Genomic DNA, 21,472 nt, shown 5'->3' on the forward strand with positions numbered 1-21,472 from the left:
GACAATGCAACAAATTGTAGATAATAGAGCGTTTTTACGTGTCGTAAGCATTGGTGATGTCACCCATTTTGGGACCCTAAACTACCCAGTTTGATAATAATGAAACCCCTCTTTTCATTCATATTAAGGACTATTGGATGTCAAAATGGGACCAACACATAAAATGTCTTAAATCTTTCTGTCATCAAAAATGTATCCCTCCAATCCTCGAGCTGTAAGTGAACTTTTCAACATAACCCTAGACGTATTTATTTCAAACCTAAGATTTAAAAAACTATGAATGCATTTAATATTAAAATAATGATTTATTTTAATATCTGTATTGTAGAAGTTTATGTAGATATTTGTAAATGGTCGGCTGGAGATAAACGGTCATTTATCATAAAGATAGTTTTCTGTATGATTCAGTGCAAGTACAGGGAAATGGAATGATAATAAATAGTGCTAAAATACTGGCGTTTTAGGATGCTTTAGGATCTAGTCACCTTAGCTTTACAATTAGGTATCCCATTTTTATCCAAATTAAATATATATTTGATTACATACTAAGAACTTAAAACAATCATGTTTAAAATTTCACTCAGTAATTTTATCAAATGGGATGATGCCTTCCTTTAAGATAATTTTCATTCATATACCTATTTGTATGGTTGCTTTGATTATTGGGATCGATTTCTGACAGTTCGGCTAACTGCAGTATTTGATCTTTAACAAAGAAACTCAACAATTTTTTGTACTCCAATGATATACATATAAAACATTTATCCTATAATAATCTGCTTACTGAAATTCAATATTAAGCTTGTTTACCCTTTGCAACACATACTGGAGAAATTGTCAAATCGGTTTTGGTTCATCAATCGCTTAACGAATGGGTTAAAACATACACTTTTAAAATCGATTCAAACGTGTGTGTTATATAAAGTCCAGGACTGTGTCCACTATTTGATATATACGCTTGAATCAAATAAATAAATCAAATAACATTATAGTTGTTCTTTATTAGCTCATTATATACGATAAACCCAATATTATGTACATTTTCTAAACTGAACCCAAAGTTCTGGGGGAAACCCCCAAGAACTTGGAGCTTTGATCCATTCCCTAGTTTTATGGTATATATCAAACACTAATATGTATTCAAAATATGTTATTACATCGTTATAAGATCTTTTTTCCATACTGTACATAAAAATTCACTGTTAGTTACAGTGAAAAATTTTCTCGTTCTTCAAAGATCATTCGTATAATAATTATCAAAATTTACACATTTTATAAGGGTTTTCAGTACATAGTACTATGATATAATTCAAATATCACTGTTTATCATTGGTATCAAGTAGTATTTAATGCAGGGGTTGAGTCTTTTTCTTTTATTTGAGATGATTAAGAATTAACATTTTATTAATATTTACATAATTATGAGTGGCGTATAGACAATATTACTCAATAAATGGTCGTTTCTGTACATTTTGTATCTAATCATATTTTTGTGGACTCAGAGCGAAAGTGGCACAAGTTACTTTTTGTCAGAGTTAGATCTTTAGCTTACATAACTAATATTATACATATGTAATTCACCATATTTGACAAATACTAAAGATATATTCAATTTCCCCTTTTAAAATATTTCCGACATCTCTAAACAAGAAAAACGTTCTTGTAGCATTTTTAGTCTGATAAGGGACTATGAACTCAGGATCTAATCCTTTTTATGTTTTAAAATTTTCATTTTGCATATTTATTGGGGCCTTTTAATAGTTGTTAAAAAATTTAAATTGTGTTAAACATTGATATATTATTGTCTTTTTCTTATTATTGGAAATTGATATTATATAACAGCCCCCCCCGAATGGAGATCTTTTAAAATATCCTTTCCCTGGGGAAAAAAATAATTTAAGGATTTGTTTTCCAAAAAAAGGTAATTAAAACAGAAAATCCCAATACATTTTTTTACTTCAAGTATACATACATCCCAATATGGCATGGACATATATTAGTCAATTATTGACTTCGTATTCAAATTTGTGAAAAGAGTCAAAAAAAATTATAAATACTGTATTACTATTACTTCTATTAATTGGTTTATATATATATATGATACAAATTTTTAGGAGGCTGGCGTCGCCCTTAGTGTTCACATATGTACATATATATAATTATTAGAGATGTGAAAATGGCTGCATGTTTAAGGGTGCAAGGATACAATCGTACAAGTTATTGTAATTAATAACTTGTATGATTGTAACCTTTTTAATTACTAGCGGGAGTACCTGGCATTGTCCGTAGTTATTAGCGTCGGCAAACAGACAATCCTTTGTTAAATAATATAAATTTACTTTATTTATATAGAAAATAACACCAACAAATTCTCAATGTTACTCTCCGTTTTTTCATTAGGACATTCACACTTGGTTACTCAATACATAGATGTTAGGAATAAGAAATAACAATAACAGGTTGAGAAAACTTTTTAATGTGACGTGATGAGCCAGAATGTACTTTATTTTCTAAAACGCTACATAGCTGATCTTAGCAACACACGCTCATTGCTAAACCTCATCTAAAGTCACATTCATTATTTTTTTATTTTATGTAATATGTCTAGTATTGTTTTAGTAATGTAAATCCTGTGATTTTTTTTTGCTGGCCCGTTGGAATTGGTAATCTGAAGAATGAATTTCCTTTTCCTTAGCTGTTGTCATTATTATTTAACTCCTGATTAGTGAACATCCTTTCCTTAATAGATTCAATTATATCCAAAACCTGATTGAACATTGGTATGTGCTCACAAAAGACGGTGCGCAATCCTGAGGATTCGTTGCAGAGTTATAATTGTAAGTTCTTGTTGAACTCAGAGTAGAATCGTTGATCAAAATCGGAGTAATTCTAGAAAACTACATTTTTTTATTTCATTCCCTCCTTCTGTTCTTGACACAGATGATTTTAGCTGATCTAATGAAAAGTCATGATCAAAGGTGAAAATCCAGTGTGGATTGGGAATGTTTAAAAAAAAGTAACTGAAAATAAACATGGTAACCTTAACAATTTGAAGAATGTCTTGGAAGAGAAAAAGAAAAATGCTCATAACGTTTCATTAGATCAGATACAATTAGCTGTGACAAGAACGGAAGGGAAGAAGAATATAAGCAATAACATTTGATAGTATTACTTCGATGTCGATCCACATTCTACTCTGAGTCTGTTGTGTCTTGACAAGGGAGAGGAGACACAATCTATTTATAGGTGGAGAGATCCAGGACGACCGAGAGAAGTGAGGAGAAGGAAAGGCGTGGAGTAATAAGACAACGGTTATTAAAGGAACATGTGTGTTCTTTATAATACAAAAACCAGCTCTAATAAATACATGACTATTTATACTAGGTAAAACACTGTATTTTAATACATAAATATATATACAAGAAAATACGAGACGAGAAGAAGAAGAACAAGGGGGAAGGAAATACGAAATACATTACAGAGTCCAACAAGGACAAACAATTATATCTCCACAACAAATCCTCAGGGTTACGCTCCCTCTTTTATCAGCACACACGAACGTTCAAACAAGTTTTGAATATAATTGAATCTATTTAGGAAAGAATGTTCACTACTCAGGAATTAAATAATAATGACATCTGATAAGGAAAATAAAATTCCTTCTTTATACTACCAATTAGAAATTAACGCGCCAGTTGAAAATTTACATGTATGGTCATGAGCATAATTCTTTCTCTCATCCAAAAAGGTGGCTAAACATAAAGGTGAGACAACAAGGATCTTCTAAGGCAGTCTGGTTGGCGTTAGCTGACGTAGTGACGTCACTGTAATTTCATCGAAGTGAAGTGTACTAATTTGGATCTGAGTAAAAATGGCATCATCTTGAGGTTCAAAGCGTGTTTGTGCCAGGTCCTGTTGCTCCAATCCACGGGATGGCCAGTATTTTGCATTTCCTCAGAAAAATTTGATGCTCCAGTGTCTTTGGATCTCAGTCTGTAAGAGAAAAGTTCCAATTAATATTAAGAATGCTAAGATTTGCCATAGGCATTTTACATCTAATGATTTTGAGCGGAATCTCCAGTCTGACCTTCTTGACTTAAAGGCCAGGAAGAAACAAAAAAGTGATGCAGCCCCTTTACTCCATATTCCCTTTGCTTCTCCCAGTTCAGATGAACCCAAACTCTCCAGAGGTATTAGTAAAAAAAAACTCGTGAAAAGAATAAGCTTGTGAAACAACTATTGGAAGCAAGTATGGTCCAGGAAACCAGTATAAGCTCGGAAACAGACACTGATAATGAAGGGTTCATGAAAATTTGTAGCGGGATCACCGAGTCCCAAAAAGAGCCTTTGCCCAAGACGCAAAGCACTAAGATTCACGTTTAAAAATTCGAAAAAGGAGTCCAGTGTGTGGAAGCAAATGGACCTTTGTATTGGGAGCACAAAAGTGTATAGCTTATATTGCAAGATTTTTGGCAAAAAAATTTAAAGACCTTCATCCAAATCTATAGAAAAAGCATGTGACTTCGGATTTTATGAAGAAACGTCTAGCCTTGGATTGAATTGGTCTGGTGTGAGTTTTTAAAATTTTATCATTGTCTGGATAAACATTTTAATGTTTTTCATTGTAACTATGAAGAAGGAATTGACAAAAACCCAATCGTATTTGAAAGGATACATAATCGTCTAATTGAATTATATCCTAACAGACCTAAAGAAGTCATCATATCCTTTGTGAAAACAAGAACAAGAATTAGAGTTAGTAACCTTAATAAAAAAGCTCAAACTGAAGAACGCAAGTGCTAATCTGAGAAAACTTAGACAGATTTTTGATTTTTATACTTTATAAATCACTTATCAGTCACCTTGCTTTCCAAACATTCATCCCACTGTAAGGGTTACCATGTTGATTCTCGATTTCATTTTTTTAACCTTGCCATTGTACACAGGATTTTCATCTTGTACATTTTTTATGTGCTTTCCTCTTCTTTTTTTTAAATATAAACTCGTTGTTAAAAATGAGGCCTCGTCCGACATAAAATTAGACAAATAAACAAACAGATAAATTTTATTTTATAAATATACAGAGGTGCGCATAAGTATCCGGACAATATTTTCAAATAAGTTTAAATAATAGTGTATGAGATTTTAAGGCAAAATTTGGATATATGAAATTTAAATTGAAGAATTAGTTGTTGTATCATTCAATATGATCACCCTCATTATTGATCACCAACTGTAAATTGGCATAAAGACTGAACTGACCTTTATTACATCTTTCTTGTTGAGGCAAGACATATTCCTCTTCACAGAGAGCTTCATCTATCGAAATGTTCTTCATAGATATGACCACAACCAACTATAAATCACATAGTTTAAGGTCAAGGCTGTTGGAAGAATACATAATCAAGGTCTGCGAAGGGTTCAACTCTCGTATTGAGAAAATGATTAGATATGAGGACTCACATATTGAAGAAGATGTACCAAGCACTATTTTCAGATTATTTTTGCTATATAAATGTCCTAACAAAACCAAGAGTTTGAATTTTACTCTTGAAAAATTGAAAAAAGTAAAATGTATACCTCTAGATAAGACTAACCCTGTATACATTAAATGCAAATGTCTATGTCCAGGAATCACGACGAAACTAATGAAGCGATGTTGCTGAAATTTTTCATACAGGTTCTTAAGGCTCAAAAAATGATTCTGGTAACAATTTTTTGGTCTTCAAGATCATGGTGGCCTTAAAATAACATTTTTATCAAAAGGAACTTTTTGACAAGCAAAAGACTAGTTCATATAAAACAAAAATAGAGACCTTAAAATTCAAATAATTATGTTTTTTTCACACTTTTTTAAAAAGAACATTATAAGGTTTAGAAAAAAAAAAAATAAAAAATAAAACAAGACATAGGATGTTTGAAAATAATATGAAAGTTGAGCAAACTACAGCTTAACTTGAATATTTTTTCTTCTCTAAATTTTATATTCTCCTTTAAAAAAGTGTGCAAAGATAGAAACCAACATGCAGTGATAATAATTCTTAAAATTTTACGGTCTTTATATATATATATATATATGAAGTAGTAGAGTTCAGAGTTAATATTAATTTCTTAATGTCCAGGGCAAAGGAAAACTATGATAAAAGATATGATATAAAACTATGATGAGCTCCACAAATTTCGACAACTATTTTTTTATACATAATTATTTTAAATCATGAATCAGGAGAGAATAACAACTATTTATAAGTCAGTGCAATAGCTGTAGATGAACACCTCATTTCTTTCCCTTATATATTTGTTGTTATAGTATACTTTTTGTCCGCTCTTTTTGCTTAAATGCTTAAGTGCTTAAATTTTTATAATATATTGATTAATGTGTTAATATTAACAAGGGTCGTTTGAAAAGTCCACGCAAAGTCAGAAAGATGTTTAGTTAGTAGCATCTCTTGGAAGAACACACGCCAAATTCCAGCCATATCAGTATATTTATTTATGTTCGGCATTCGCTTGAATCGAGGAAGTAGAGTAATTTTCAAAAAAAATGGAGGAAAAAGCATTTCGTGTGTTGATTATGAAAGATAAAACGCCCAGGAGACTAAAAAGAAGCTTTATAAACATTACGGGGACTCTGCACCTTCGATTAGAAGAGTCTATAAGTAATTTCAACATTTTCGGAGTAGCCATATGGGCACAAGTGACGTTGAACGTTCAGGACACCCTCTTGAGTTTACTACTCCAGAAATTATTGATAAAACCCATGATATGGTTATGGATCACAGAAGAATAAGGATGTGTGATGTTTCTAGTGCTGTGGGCACCTCGAGTTGGAACCCTATTTCCATTAATTTTGCGACCACAACTGCTGAGGTGGGATTTGTTTCATTGTCATGATGGAAAAGGACTTTTGTGGATCAATTGTCTGCGGTTTTCTCGCAGCTCGGTTTTCAAACAGTCCAACAACGATTAATAATATACAATTGTAATAGTTTACCCTTTTCCAGATAAATGGGTAAAAGGTTATTCCTTGCGAATCCAAAAGAATTGTTTTTTACAATAACATATCGCCTCAATAATATAAAAACAGGGCCCGCACATTGTTCTAAAAAAAAGACCTTGTGCGAAATTATTAAAAAAATTGTTTGCAAATATTTATAACAAAACACACAACGAACTCCAAGGTTAATAGAAATAAAAGGTTATGCCATAATGTGTGTTCGACTGATGTTTGCCTTACCAGGCTTTTTCATATCGACGTCATGGTGAATGATTGGTTGCGTTTTTAGTCCAAATCTGTCTTTCTTACACAGCAGTCGGTACGATACATCAAATTGAAAATTCTAGCAAGTCCAATTACATGATGGTCTAACCTTGTATTTCTATAAACCTTGAACGAACACAAGTAACATAGACGGCCTTTAGTTTGGTTACCCCCGGACTACAAGCATGGGCAATGCATATTTCATGCTTTTGTATGGTATAAATCATATTAGAACTTAAGCGAATCTTCACATATTTAGTCTTTTATGCCGATATGTAATCAATCATTCGTGCACCAAAAAAATAACGATATATCATAATCAAGTATTCTTGTTAGAGATACACGAAGCTTCGGATTTGGCTTCGGAATCGCCGAAGGAAAACAAGTTGTCTTCGGAATCGGAAGTTTTTTTCAATGCCTCTTCCGGTGCATTGAAGTCGATTATGATATAGATATATCATATCAAAAACAATATTATTCAGTTTCTCTTGAAATCAATAAAAAATATTACAAATATCGCAGCTCTTATTTCCCTTTTTACTATATAAGTTGCGTGTCCAGTTACTATTCAGGTCTGTGGTACTGAGTCAAAACTAGAATAGTATAGTTACTCATTTGATCTGTTTTCATGATCGTAAGTCATTCAAAGTTGAGAGGAAATTTTTTGCACTGCTTTAATGCTCACTCTTTCTTTCTCTCGTGTATCTTTATTTCTGTGAAAGAAAAGGGATTTGCTAGTCCATTTAGAGTCCAATTGTCGTTCTTTGGGAGCCCTTTGATATCGAATATGTGGACGAATGTTTAGTGAAATCTAAGATCTGCGGAAAAAAGTTAGGCATAAGGGAAAAAATCGATCCAATTTCTCCACTATCCCATTAAGGGATCATCTTCAGTCGAATCATAAAATTGATTTCTTGGCTATGATTCTGGTTGTCCCTCTGGGTCAGTTGACTCTGAGCGATTATTTTCCACTGCAGGCAACGTAAAAAATGTTAAGAGCACTCGTCTTAGCCAAGAAAATGCAGAAGACCAAATATTTCTTTGAAAGAATCTCCCATTCTTCAACTTCGACTATTAAGGACTATTGATATGGAACTTTTTAATATTATTTTTGGTATGGTACTTTATATATATATGTATTTCTATAATCCCTACTTCTTATTGAAATTTATTTATATTTATGTCAAAAACTAAAAAAAAAATGTTTTATCAATTGTTAGCAAAATATATACTTCAATTCACTTAACGTCCTTTATCATCCTGTTTGGTCATTTATTGCAGGCTTTGTTTATATTATGTCACGTTTGGGTTCGGCCGAAGGTAAGTCTGAACTTCGACATTCGGTCTATTTTCTAAATCTTGTATACTTACTTGTTTGTCAAATTTGAAATCAATTTTGCCAGATTTCAAATATATAAAGGCCATACACAATAGTTCATACTTTATTGCACTTCCAATGTTCCCTTCTTTTTGTAATTAAGGACTAATATTGTAATGCCTTTAGGATATTGATTACGAAATGAAAGAGGTGACTAAAGGGATATGCTAAATTTATTTTTTTGAGTATTATCTATTTTAACAAAAGTTTATGATGATTACTGGTTTTTATGAAATATAGTTTGTGTAGTAATAAAGTAAGATTAAATTTTAAAAATTTTTGACGAGAGAGTTCAAACGGTCAAATCCTCCATCTTACATCTGTATAAGATCAAAATAAAAAAAATATGAATTAGTATTTTCAATAAAAGGAAGAAACAATATGTTGCATCTTACAAAGAAAGATCCAGCTCTAGTATGTCTGGCAGCAGACATTTGAACTTCAGCCATCTTTGATCGCTCCTCAGTTTCTTCCATTTCCTGTTGAGCTTTTCTAAACTTAGCCAAGTTAAGAGCAGCAATTTCTTCTGCTTCTTCGATTTGCTTCTTGTATGTCTTGATCTTTTGTTGAAGTTTGGTAGCGAGTTCGGACATTCTTTCTTGGTTCTTGCGATCCTCATCCTGTAGTAAATATAAAAATGTATGTAGGCACATCCTAATTATTAAAAGGGCATTATTAGAAACCCTACCTGTTGGAACTGTAACTCTTTGATCCTTCTTTCGGCCTTTTGATAAGCCTTGTAGGTGTCAGAAGTTCTAGATTGGCAGCTTCCAAGCTCAAGTTCCAATTCTCTAATCTTAGCTTCTAATTTAGCCAGGGCAGCTCTTCCTCCTTTAGCGGCAGCTTCATTGGCTTCCAAGAGTCGTTGCTCAAGTTCGCCAATGGAAGAATCCAGTGCGCGCTTGGTCTTTTCTTGAGTATTAGAGTGTTCTTGTTCAGCTCTGAGTTCGTCAGCAAGACGAGCTGCATCAATCATTGCTTTCTTAGCTTTCTCTTCAGAATTCTTTGCTTGATGGAGCATATCATCAATTTCGGCATGCATAGTGTGAATAGTGGACTCTAGGCGACGCTTGTCAGCATTAGCCTTGGAATTAATGTTCGTCATTTCATTTACAGATGTTCTACATTCACCGAGCTCCATTTCAGCTTGTCTCTTTCCTCTTTCAGCGGAATCCAATAACGATCTTGCTTCATCAAGTTCACCTTGTAGAGCGTTGGCTTTTCTATCAGCGAGACCAGCCTGTAAAAGTAATTACAATATTGAAAAAAAATCAAAATATTTAATTTTTAGAAAAACAATACTTTTTCCAAGATTTCTTGACGGAGACGGGATTCTTCTTCATATGCTGTCTCGACTTCCCGATGTTGATTTTGATATCTCTTAATGGACTTATGAGCTTCAGAATTAGCCTTATTGGCATGATCTAAAGCAATTTCCAGTTCATTGATATCAGATTCGAGCTTCTTCTTTATTCTCAATGCCTCAGTTTTAGCTCTGGTCTCTGCCTCAAGTGAGGCTTGCATAGAGTCCATTGCACGTATATGATTTTTGCTAAAAATGATTATAAGCATCTGTAAGATTTTATGATTTATGATATATATATATATAACTGTTACCGGGTGTTTTCAAACTCTTCTTCCTTCTCTTGGATCCTTCGATCAATTTCTTGTCTTACTTGACCAAGTTCAAGTTGAGCTCTTAATACTTTGTTTTCTTCTTGTTCTAAGGCAGCTTCAGCTTCTTCAAGAGCAGCTTGAAGTTCTTCTTTTTCAACTTCTAGACGACGTCTTTGTTTGTCCAACTCGTGTATGGATCTTCCTCCATCACCGAGTTGATCCAAGAGATCCTTAATTTCATCAGCCAAGTTCTTGTTTTCTCTCTTGACGACATCCAATTGCTCTACAGTCTCATCCCAGGCGGCTCTCAATCGGAAAAGTTCAGAGTTATAATTTCTTGATTCCTTTTGACTAGCTTCTAATTCACTTGAGAGATCATCACACTTAGCCTTCCATTCAGAAACGACCTATGTACAACAAAATAAAAGACATACATTGGTTATTGTATTTGAATAATTTCTTAATTAATCAATACTATACCTTATCAAAGTTTCTTCCTCTCTTTTCAGAAATAACAGCAGCTGCATGTACTCTTTCATACTCCAATTGCAAATCTTCAAGTTCAGCTTCAAGTCTATGTTTGGTTTTTTCCGTACTGGCAACCTTTTGGTTGAGAGAATCAATAGTTTCTTCTGCTTCAGCAAGACGAGCATGTAACTTGGATTTGTTTCCTTCCAATTCTTCAATACGACCCAAACCTTCAGTTTCATACTTTGAGCGCCATAACTGTGTCTCTGCTTGAGCCTTGGAAAGACCCTTAAGAAGATCTGACTTTGACTCTGATTCTTCTTCAATTCTTTCTCTAAGACTTTCCAGCTCAGAATTCAAGTTCTTGAACTTAGAGAGGAGTGCAGTTCTATCTCTGGCTTCAGCATCAGCAAGGCGCTTCGTATCCTCCAGTTGAGTTGTGAGAGATATTTTGGCCTTTCCGAGAGTGTTGATTGCATTCTCAGTTTCGTCAATTTGTCTTTGCAAGTCTTGGTTTTCAACAAATAATTTCTTCTTTGATGAATCAGCCTCATTCAATGCACGTGCAAGTTCATCCAACTTTTGATTAGCTTCAACAATTAATCCCTGTGTCAATTTTCCATTCTTTTCTATGTTGGCACGCTCCCTCATAGCTTCATCCAAGGAAGCTCTTGCTTCTTGGAGATCTCTCTCCATGTTAGCCTTATCCTTCTCTGTTTTGGCCTTGAGCTTATTGAGAGAATCAATTTGTTCACCCATTTCCGCCATGGTGTTGTTATGCTTTTGACGAAGAGCAGCGAGGGTACCCTCATGACCAATGTTAGATTCCTCCAACTCCGCCTTTAATTTGGTCAATTCAGATTCTCTCTTCTTATTGAGTTCAATCTGAGTTGATGTATTATTTCCAGCATCTTCCAACTTCTCACCCAAGTCTTCAATGTCTCGCGAGAGGATGGCACGGTTCTTTTCAGCTTTGCCTCTGTTTTGTCTTTCAATGGCTAATTCTTCATCCAATTCTTCTAGACGAGTTTGTAACTCTTTGATTTGTTTGGTGTACTTGCCTCCTAGGGTTTGTTCATCTTCAATTTTAGCTTGAAGAGAGGAAAGCTCTTTTTCCTTGCGTTGAATGGTTTGATTAAGTTCACCCTTAACTCTATCCAAATCGGAAACTGTTTCTTGAGTAAGCTTAAGATCTCCTTCAATTCTTCTTTTGAGCTTCTCAACATCACCCTTGGATTTCTTCTCCCTTTCGAGAGAGTCCTCACATTCGTCCAAGGATTGTTCAAGCTTAGCTTTTACTTTATTCAAATGATTGCATCGATCTTCCATTGCCTGGATGTCTTCTTCTGTCTTTTGACGAGAATCACCAACACCTCTCTTCTCCTTTTGTAATTTGCTTATCAGTTCTTCTTGATGACAGATCTCTTCCTTCAAAGTTCTGATTTGATTGTCCTTTGTGATCTTATCCTCTTCACATTTCTCCATATTTGATTCTAAATCCTTGATTTCATTCCTCAATTTGTCAGCCTCTTGTTTAACCTTTGATCCTTGTTGATTAAGAGAAGCCTTTGAATCCTCTTCAGATTTAATTCGGTTGTTGGTTTCATCAACTTGCTTTTGTAATTCGTTCTTTTGAGACTCAAGACGATTCGTTTTGTCAATAATATCCTGGACAGCAGATCCGCCACTTTGAAGTGCAAGGACAAGTTCATTCTTTTCATTCATAAGCTTTTCATGTTCCTTTGTTACTTTCTTACAATCAGCTATGGCTTTGTCAATATTAGCCTCGGCGATGGCGATTTTCTCTTCATACTCAGCCTTGTATTGAGCAAATTTGGTACATTTTAGGTTAGGCTTGAGCTTAAGCCAAAGTTGCCACCAAAGCCAAGTCTTTCCAATATGCCAATTTCTGATGGTACGTTGGCAGCAGTACAATGCAAGTTTTTGATCCTGCATTTTCTTGAAGATCATTCTAGATGATTTGCCTCTTGCTTGAGCTTGAAGCCAGGATAAGACCAACCCTATTTTGTCATCTCTCACTTCCTCCATATGACCAAGGATACCAGCCCTGAAGAATACTTTAGTGTGTCCTAATCTATACTTTTCCGTTTCCAATTTGATGGATTCAAGAACAGCTTTAGCAGCGGCTTTGTCATTTTTAGCCTTTGCTACAAGGGTTGCAGCTAAGATATTGTATCTGGATTTGAAATCATTGTAGACCATTTTATTAGGGAATCCTTTCCTACAAATGGCAATACCAGCTAATACACCATTACATTGGTATTGATGCATAACAAGTCCAGACTCAACCATACCAGGTTGTTTGTGGGTGTTGGGTACAACACAACGAATGAATGAGGGATCAGTTGCATACAACACCTTCATGAGGTCATCAAGTTGACCCTTGTAAAATGAGGATACAGTCTTACCACCTCCCTTCTTCTTGGGCCCACTACTATTGTCTTTCTTAGTTTCTAAGGGTTGTCCAGGATGATCTCTAAAGATTTCTACTAAGAGTCTATTAGAACCATTTTTAAAGAGCTCAACAATTGTATCATTAAGGGGATCCTTGTTCTTTTCGAGCCAACCAGTCAAGTTATAAGACACAATGGCGGCATAGTGAATGACAGCAAAGTGAGCGTTTGGATCGGGTTTGGGATTGGCCTTTTGGAAGTTTTCGCATTTTCCAAGGAGATTTTCATGTAATTTGTTACTAAATGTAGTGTCAGTTGCCTTAGGGAAAAGTGACTCTTCTTCCAGAATAGACAAGAGCCCCATTGGCTTCTCAAACATGGTAATACATTTTTGCAAATCCATTCCAAAGTCAACATTCTTCCACTCAATACCTTCACGAACATACTCCTCTTGCTCAAGTACAAACATGTGTTGGTTAAAGAACTGTTGAAGCTTTTCGTTACAAAAATTGATACAAATTTGTTCGAATCCGTTATAGTCAAAGATCTCAAAACCAGCAATGTCTAGACAACCAATGTACATGATCTTTTTCATGGTTGGGTCAACGAGTGTTTCGTTACACTTGTCTACAATGAATCTGAAGACCAATTCATAGATCTTACGACCAATACCAGAGACTGAGCTAGCAGCACCAGAGCATGTTTGACCCTTGGACACCCATTCAGCACCAACCTTTAGCTTTGGCTTACAGAAATACATAATCATCCACTCACAGTCAACACCACAAATCTCAGCAACCTTTTTGCAGTTACTTTCATCTTTGATTTCAGCCTGTTCTTCCTTACCCACGGGAACAAAGTCCTTGGTCATATTACCCATATGCATGACAACGGAAGTGAGCTTATATGAGTTGTACTTTTCTTCAGTAGTAAAGCCCAGGATGTCAAAGGCCTCATCAGCAAACTGCATGTCCTCCTTATCATCGATAGAGGGTACAGTAACCTTTCCTTGAGAAACCCACCAGTAGTCATAGATGTTATTACTGAGAAGACATTTTTCTTTTAAGTCAGGGACAGCATCAGACATAAGGTTATAAAAAGAGTGATAACATCTCTCAAGCTCAGCTTGAAACGTCAATCTAGATTTTTCCAAAAGATAGGTAACCATATCAGCTCCAGAAAGCTTACCAGCTTGATTGAACCAGATACGGATAAACTTACCAAAACGGGAGGAGTTATCATTCCTCACGGTCTTGGCATTACCCCAAGCCTCTAACACAGGATTGGTTTGGACAATTTTGTCCTCAAGACCTGGCTCACCCTCCTTTTTCTTTCCAGAGGCACCAACGCTTGCAAAGTATGAGATAACCTTTTTGGTGTTTTCTGTTTTACCAGCACCAGACTCACCAGTGATAAGAATGGATTGATTCTTGCCAACGTTCATCATACCTTGGTAGGAACCCTCAGCAACACCAAAGATGTGTGGAGGGCATTCATTACGACGCTTACCACTGTAAATATCCATTGTTCGTTGTGTGTAAATGGGAAATCTTTTATAGGGATTGATGGCAATACAAAAAAGACCAGAATAAGTGTAGATCAATTCATTCTTGTAACGAACAACGGAGTTCCATAGGACACAAGCATCATTTAGATATGTCAAACCAGCCATATCGTCAGCACAGTCAAATTTGGGGGGATTGACTTGGCCAACTTGATCTTTTTTAAATACTTTTTTCTACAAAAAAAGAAGAAAAAAAAGACTTAATGTAGCTCCCAATTTTTAATCTCAACAAAGATATATTCTTACGTCATTTGAGGATAGGATCTTCACGGTGACTTTATCTCCATCAGTACTCTCGATCAAACCTTCTAAGTAACCACCGGTGGCCTTGTCAGGGACCCAACAAGATTTCTTTGCATCGTATGGCTTACTTTTGAGCTTTTCCTTCAATTCAGGAGTAACTTCGAGCCAGGGAGTTGGATCCGGATCGGGACCAGTAGTCTTTTTTACGTGGCCAGGCATTCTGTTTTGTTCTTAAGACCTATTTAATTAATAGAAAACCATATTAAGGATCTTTGAACATCACAATGAATTTCACTATTTTAGAAAGTAGTTTTTCTTCTAAAAGAATCGGGAAATCAAGAAATAGGAAAAAACGGCTTTTTAAAAAGAAGATTCTATTTTTTTTTTTTTTTTTTGCTTCTCTCTTTTCCTTTAAAGCGGCCGTTTTTGTTTTTCTTCAAATTAGTACAAGTAAAGAAGTAAGGTATTTCTACGAAAAAAAGGAACGACCATTTTTGGTTCAATAATAAAACGGTATTTTAGGGTTATTTTTTTATTAAATTTAAAATAAAATTTTGAAAAAACTCTCAAATAAAATAAATTTGTTTCAGCACCAATATTCAAAATCTTGAAGTGTCTTCAAAATTCTTAATAAAGTTTTAAATCATTAGAAAGTATTAACTGTCAATCAAGAGAATACGAAATAATTATTTTTTGTTCAATTGAATGGTAGCGAAATAGACCAAAAGTATTTTCCATTGACACATTAATCCAAAATGGTTATGAAATGTATACAAAATGTATATAATCCGTGATTTGTGTTTGAATCCAGATTGTTGGGGACTATCAGTGTAACAAAATAACAATGATTTTATTTTTTGCTATTGAATAGTAAATTTTAATAGTAACATAATTTTTGAAAAACAATACTTCAGAAAAACCCGGATTGATTGAATTTGATGATTTGTTACAGTTTTGAAACTTGAAGGACAGTGGCTCAACTTTTGTTCAATTTGCACAAGATTAAAAAATCAATGGGATGTAGGGACTGAATCAAATGATTTTTAGTCGCCCATTTCTCAAAAAAAGGAAAAGAAGGATCACTGACTCAAAATGAATCACAGACACACACAATTTCCCCAAATAAGATTGTACAAAAGAGGATAAAAGGAGAATTAATGAATAAGGTACAAGGTACTCACAATCCTAGGATGATCTGAGATGTGGGAATGAAGAGTTCGAAACCTTTATACTCAAAAAATCTCGGACACTTTCAATTCCAGCGCGCTGTTCAACTTTTATTTATAAATATATATATATTTCAAGCTTTCCCGCTTAAACTTTAGTATATGTCTAAGGTTACACCCACTCTCCCACCCACGCTTTCCAAAAGACGTGGACAAAGCAAAGTCAATTGCAGGAGAGGGATTACAACAATGCTTATAAGTAATCATTTGGTGCTTCTATACTGTTTTTAAATATATATATATATTTGGAAGGATGACTAAATATACCTAAAGAGCATCATCTTAGGGCTAAAGTTGAGCATTAACGCAGAAAATACAAGAAAAATCACCCCCCGTACTGTCTAATATTAGAATATATATGTACAATGCAATAAGTTATTAATCTCTTTTAATAATATGTAATACATAATCAATAACATTTTTTGACATAAGATTATTTCATATACATATTAATACCAATTAAAAAGAGACATCAACGATCGAAAGTCAAAATTGATAATCATTTGACCGCTATAAAAAAAGAGAAAGGAAGTATAAAGAAATGACCGCACGGGTCAAACGCAGACATATTTTAAAACGATATTCATGCTCCCTCCACGCCCAAAGAACGGTGTACTATTAAAATCCTTTTGTCATATTTTTTTTATATAAATAAAGTATAATTTATTCACAAATGTTAATTTAAATAATTGTGATTTTCTTTTTAAGATGACAAAATATTATGTCACGTTAAAAAAAACAACACGACATTCCCTGGAGTTTTTCCAAAAAGTTCTAAATATACTTAATAAATAATAATATTCTTATGTTAAATATATGTATATTGTAAGTACAAATTTGAGGATTTAACCTCTGTATACAATAGTGTGACATAGAGAATTATAAGGTAAACTGGGAGACTTTCTTTGAGAGGAAGATGTATGAATCATCGTGGATCTTTTTTATTTATTTTTTGGGCTAAGATTCAAAGACTAGGAAAAAACAACACGAAAACAAGGAGCAAAGTATTGGGAGCATGAGGAAAGTAGATTATTATAACTTATAGGAAGGAGACGTTGCTCATATTTTGAGGGTACATAGAAGCACAATAGGTGGTCATTTCACTAAAAAAAAATCTTCCATTTTATTTTTGAAAGAGTGAAAGCTATTAGAAGTCATTCCCCACTCAATTCAAATATGTACGGAGTAGTCCATTAAAAACTGAACGCTTTGAATTTTAAACTTCAACAAGATATAATTTATAAATTAAAAATAAAATGTCAAAAAAATTAATGCTATAAATATATGTGTGTCTGAGCTCTCTTAATCATTAATGTAGCCGTCCTTATCGGAAATGATGGCTTCCAGTCGGCAGAAAGCCTGGCACCCACAGCAGATTAATTCCTCTGTTATTGAGTCCTAGTGCTAGCTGACAGTGGCTTTGAGGTATTCGGTCTTTGGATGACAGAAACTGCTGGCCTTCCTCTCGACATGGAACCAAAGGGGGCCAAAAGTGTCAAAAAAGAACTAAAAAACTCTAGCAACGGAGGAAATAGGTTTCTTTCATTGCTGGTACCAAAAATGGTCTATCCACCCTCACAAGGTTACCTCCACCCACTTTTTATATAGCTTTCTGGAGAGTCAGGTGTGAAAATGGACGATCTCTTGTATGGGCCATCGCGGACTTGAGGGGATTGGTTTGAACACTTTTCTTTTACTACTTTTTACTTTTACAGGTCAGTTTGGCCTTTTTGACAGAGTTCTTGATCCTCTCCAACGTTTCAGGAGTGCTGACGGCGTAGATAGTGGTCCTACAGGGGGCCAACTCTTTGGAGTGCGAGAATGAAAGTTCCTCGATCACGTTCAAGTGACATTTCTCGACTTGTACGTAAGCTAGAGAGCTCCGATTTTTGTTCTTTTATAACTTATTGCTTATGCTTTAATACATCGAAATATGAATTAATATCAATCACTCCACCTTCACTAATTACTTAATTAGTAAGTGTTCAAATTTCAATGGACCCCCCGGTACTTTTGTCAAGTACAAGTTGCATCTCAAAAATTAAAGGAATCATTTCAAATAAAGAAATGAGAATGTAGCTTATACCTCCTCAAACAAACTTATGCAAACTGATTTTAGTCCGAACTTCCAAAGTATAAACTAACTCAATATAACAGTTATTATTTTTTTGGAATTTGGCTATGCTGCCTCATAGTTGACGTTTTTCCAAAAAAATTGGAAGTACCTATTACTGCCATAGTCTAGAAAATTGTACTAGCTTTCACTTAATACTACTTTCAATGGTTGTTGATGTAAGAGATCTCGGGGTTTCACACCAGACTGTCCAGAGAGCTATCAAAAAAGTGGGAGAAAAGAGCCTTGTGAGGGTGGAGAGGCCACTTTTCTATGAAAAGTTGGGTTGCAAGTCTCTTTTTGAATTAGTCTGATGAGTTCTTTTGAACTCTTTTTCGACACTTTTGGCCCCCTACATCCCTGATGCCAATCCCCTCGACTACAACTTTTGGGTGCATGTTGAGAGAGCTTCCTTCATCGAAACACCAATCCCCTCAAAGCCACTGTTAGTCAGCAATGGGACACTATGGCCGATGAATATATCCGAAACGGATGCCAGGTCTTCTGCCAAAGGGCTGCTATATTAATGATAAAGAGAGGTCAGACACACATCTATTTATAGTATTAATTTTGTTGAAATTATCTTGTTGAAGTTTAAAATTCAAATTGTTCAATCTCAGGGAGGCTACATTAAAAACAATGACAATTTTGCAGCATTTTTGAAAATTGTAAATAATTAAGCTCTTGAGGTAAAGATATTCAAAGATCAAGATCAAATTAACTAGTACATTTAGTTAATTAAGTCTTTGGAGAATCGTAATAGTATAGGTTTGCATAAGTTTGATGTTAAAAGTTTAATTTGAAGAGGTTCAGTAGACTTAACATCAGGTTGGTCTCGGTTCCACGTCCCCTCTCGTCCCTGTTATTGTTCCTTAAAAAGACCTAAATTTTAAAGTTCCCTCCACAAGATATCATTCTTACTAATATTATAAAATCTCACCTTACCTTTTGAATTAGTTGAGCAACTCTTTACTTATCTCTAAAACATCTGAATATTTTGCCATTCTTCTTAATTTAGGCCTAATTAAACTCTCAATTAAGCTTATTAAAATGATTGTATATGATGACTACATTTTTCAAAGATTCTTATATGGGTGTTCTACGCAGCCCTGATTTTAACGTCAATTTGAAAAAAAAAATCACTTTTTTATATTTGTAAATAATTATGAACATGTTTAAATTTAAGCATGTATTTAAAAAGTATACTTGTTTAATAGAATATTCAAAAAAAGTATTCTGTTTTGTTCGTTATTTAATCAGTCGTCGTGGTGTTGAATTATCTCTCTCATATATGCGTTATTGCCTATCTTTGATGTAAATTGTATAAAAGGCATAATAAAATAAATATATTAGCCTGTTCCGAAATGACAATGACCGCGTGTGAGGTCTTCATGACTATCAAAATCGTTATCCCTGAGCAGGTGCTTCAGCTTAATGAAGAGAGATCGATCACAGAGATTGACATTCGGGTTGTGGGGACTCTTTTGGTTGTTTCCACCTTTCTCCACGTTAAGAACTGCCTGGTGTCATTGGCTATGAGGTGACAGGCTAATATATGAATATAATTATAATATTTTGCCTATAGTGATGCTATTTTAAATGTAAAGGTTCTCCTCTTGAGAACAATAATTCATTTCCAACAACATCACAAAATAGATAATAGTATAACAGGCAGCTGATATCAGCATTTGTCTTAATTCAGTAATACCATATGTTACGTTTTCACCTTCTCCTTGCATTACAAATACCTCAAATCGATTGATAGATTGTTATTATTTAGATGAAGTATTGATTGTTTCATATTAAGAAATAATTCATCGACAGACGGACGAATGTTGTTTTGATAATATATATTATATTATTCAAATTTGATATTTATGATGACTGAATCAAAGCTCTAATTAAGTCGCAGCAAAACAAGATTTGGATACAGTTTTTGTTTTTAGCTATTGGAAAACTATGACCCTCTGGGCGGAAGGGATTTCAAGTCAGAATATTGTATATACAATATACATTATTATTCTTCTGCAAATATCATATAATTAATGTTTAAACAGTCGAAATTTAGCAAATAGACAAGAATATTCCTATGATATTTTTTTGGGCGCGGGAAGTCGTTAAGAGGCTGTTTTTGACTGAAATAAAAACTCCCTAGTCGTTTTTCTCTTTCTATATCTTTTTATTATTATTATTGAAGAAATTTTTGTTTTGTGCAAAATATTTTTCGTCGGGAAGTAAAAATTTATTGATAATTTAAAAAAAAAATGTATATATGTATAAATGCTCTGGACTCCCCTGTTGTGTGACATTTGACTTTATCAATTCTGATGTTTTATTTATATTTTGCTCTCAAGAGTATATATTAGAATACTTTATATGTATAGCTCAGGGAGGTCCAATCTTTTAAAATAATGGGCAGCATTGTCATTTTCAATATTTTGTATGTTTTCAATGTTTGTATGTATTATGAGCGTTCCGGTCGTTTTGATGATACTGTGACAATTTCGGTAAAAAATACTACTTGAAGTGAGAATGAGAACAGGGCAGCAACTTAAACATTAAGTATGCCACAGTTTGGACTTCCCTGGTATATATTGGCATATTTTGGCCCGAAATCCTGCAAGCTGGCGCAAAACCAGACACCTCGTAACCGACTTAGCCTGATATTTTTTAGCCTGGTTCACCTCTATTCCAAAACTTTTATCATTATACTATAATTTTTGAAAACAGAAACATGGTATTGGAACCAAAGGGATCAAGTGTCATTCCCATACCTTTCCCAAATTAATAATTTAGATTTAGTCTCAAATTTGCTATTTATAAAAAAATAAAACATCCTGTCTAAAATTGCCCCCCTCCAAAAAAAAAAAAAAAACATCATGTAGGATCCCCAAGGTGTGGGTTCGAGGGGCAGCAGACCCCCCCCCAAATCAAAGAATTTTTACTTTTTATTAGAAAATATAATATTCGATTTTTTTTTCAAAAATCTAATATTTGAAATCTAATTTTTTGAATTTTTTTTCCAAAAAATTTAATATTTGAAATCTAATTTTGATTTTTTTTTTCCAAAAAATTTAATTTTTTGTGAATAACTGTAGATTTTTTCAATTCTTTTCCAAAAAAATTAATATTTTGAAATTTAATTTATGATATTTTTTTTCAATTTTTTTTTGTGAATAACTGTGGAT

General features: G+C 34.0%; 1 protein-coding gene across 2 annotated transcripts; it reads right to left on the reverse strand.

Moving 5' to 3' along the window:
- Positions 1-8,794: 8,794 nt before the first annotated feature.
- On the reverse strand, positions 8,795-16,362 carry LOC121118255 (myosin heavy chain, striated muscle). 2 transcript variants are annotated; one of them, XM_040712816.2, is made up of 8 exons: positions 16,127-16,362; positions 14,949-15,183; positions 10,737-14,876; positions 10,257-10,663; positions 9,942-10,191; positions 9,328-9,879; positions 9,035-9,259; positions 8,795-8,959 (listed from the first exon to the last, which is right to left on the reverse strand). In XM_040712816.2, exons 2-8 carry the CDS (start codon positions 15,162-15,164, stop codon positions 8,954-8,956), a joined length of 5,796 nt encoding a protein of 1,931 aa, XP_040568750.1. In that variant the 5' UTR covers positions 15,165-15,183; positions 16,127-16,362; the 3' UTR covers positions 8,795-8,953. The 2 variants fall into 2 exon arrangements, with proteins under 2 accessions (XP_040568750.1, XP_071748363.1); XM_071892262.1 differs by having other exon boundaries at positions 15,855-16,147.
- Positions 16,363-21,472: the final 5,110 nt, after the last annotated feature.

Source organism: Lepeophtheirus salmonis, chromosome 1, assembly GCF_016086655.4.
Source record: "Lepeophtheirus salmonis chromosome 1, UVic_Lsal_1.4, whole genome shotgun sequence".
NCBI classification, from domain to species: Eukaryota; Metazoa; Arthropoda; class Copepoda; order Siphonostomatoida; family Caligidae; genus Lepeophtheirus; species Lepeophtheirus salmonis.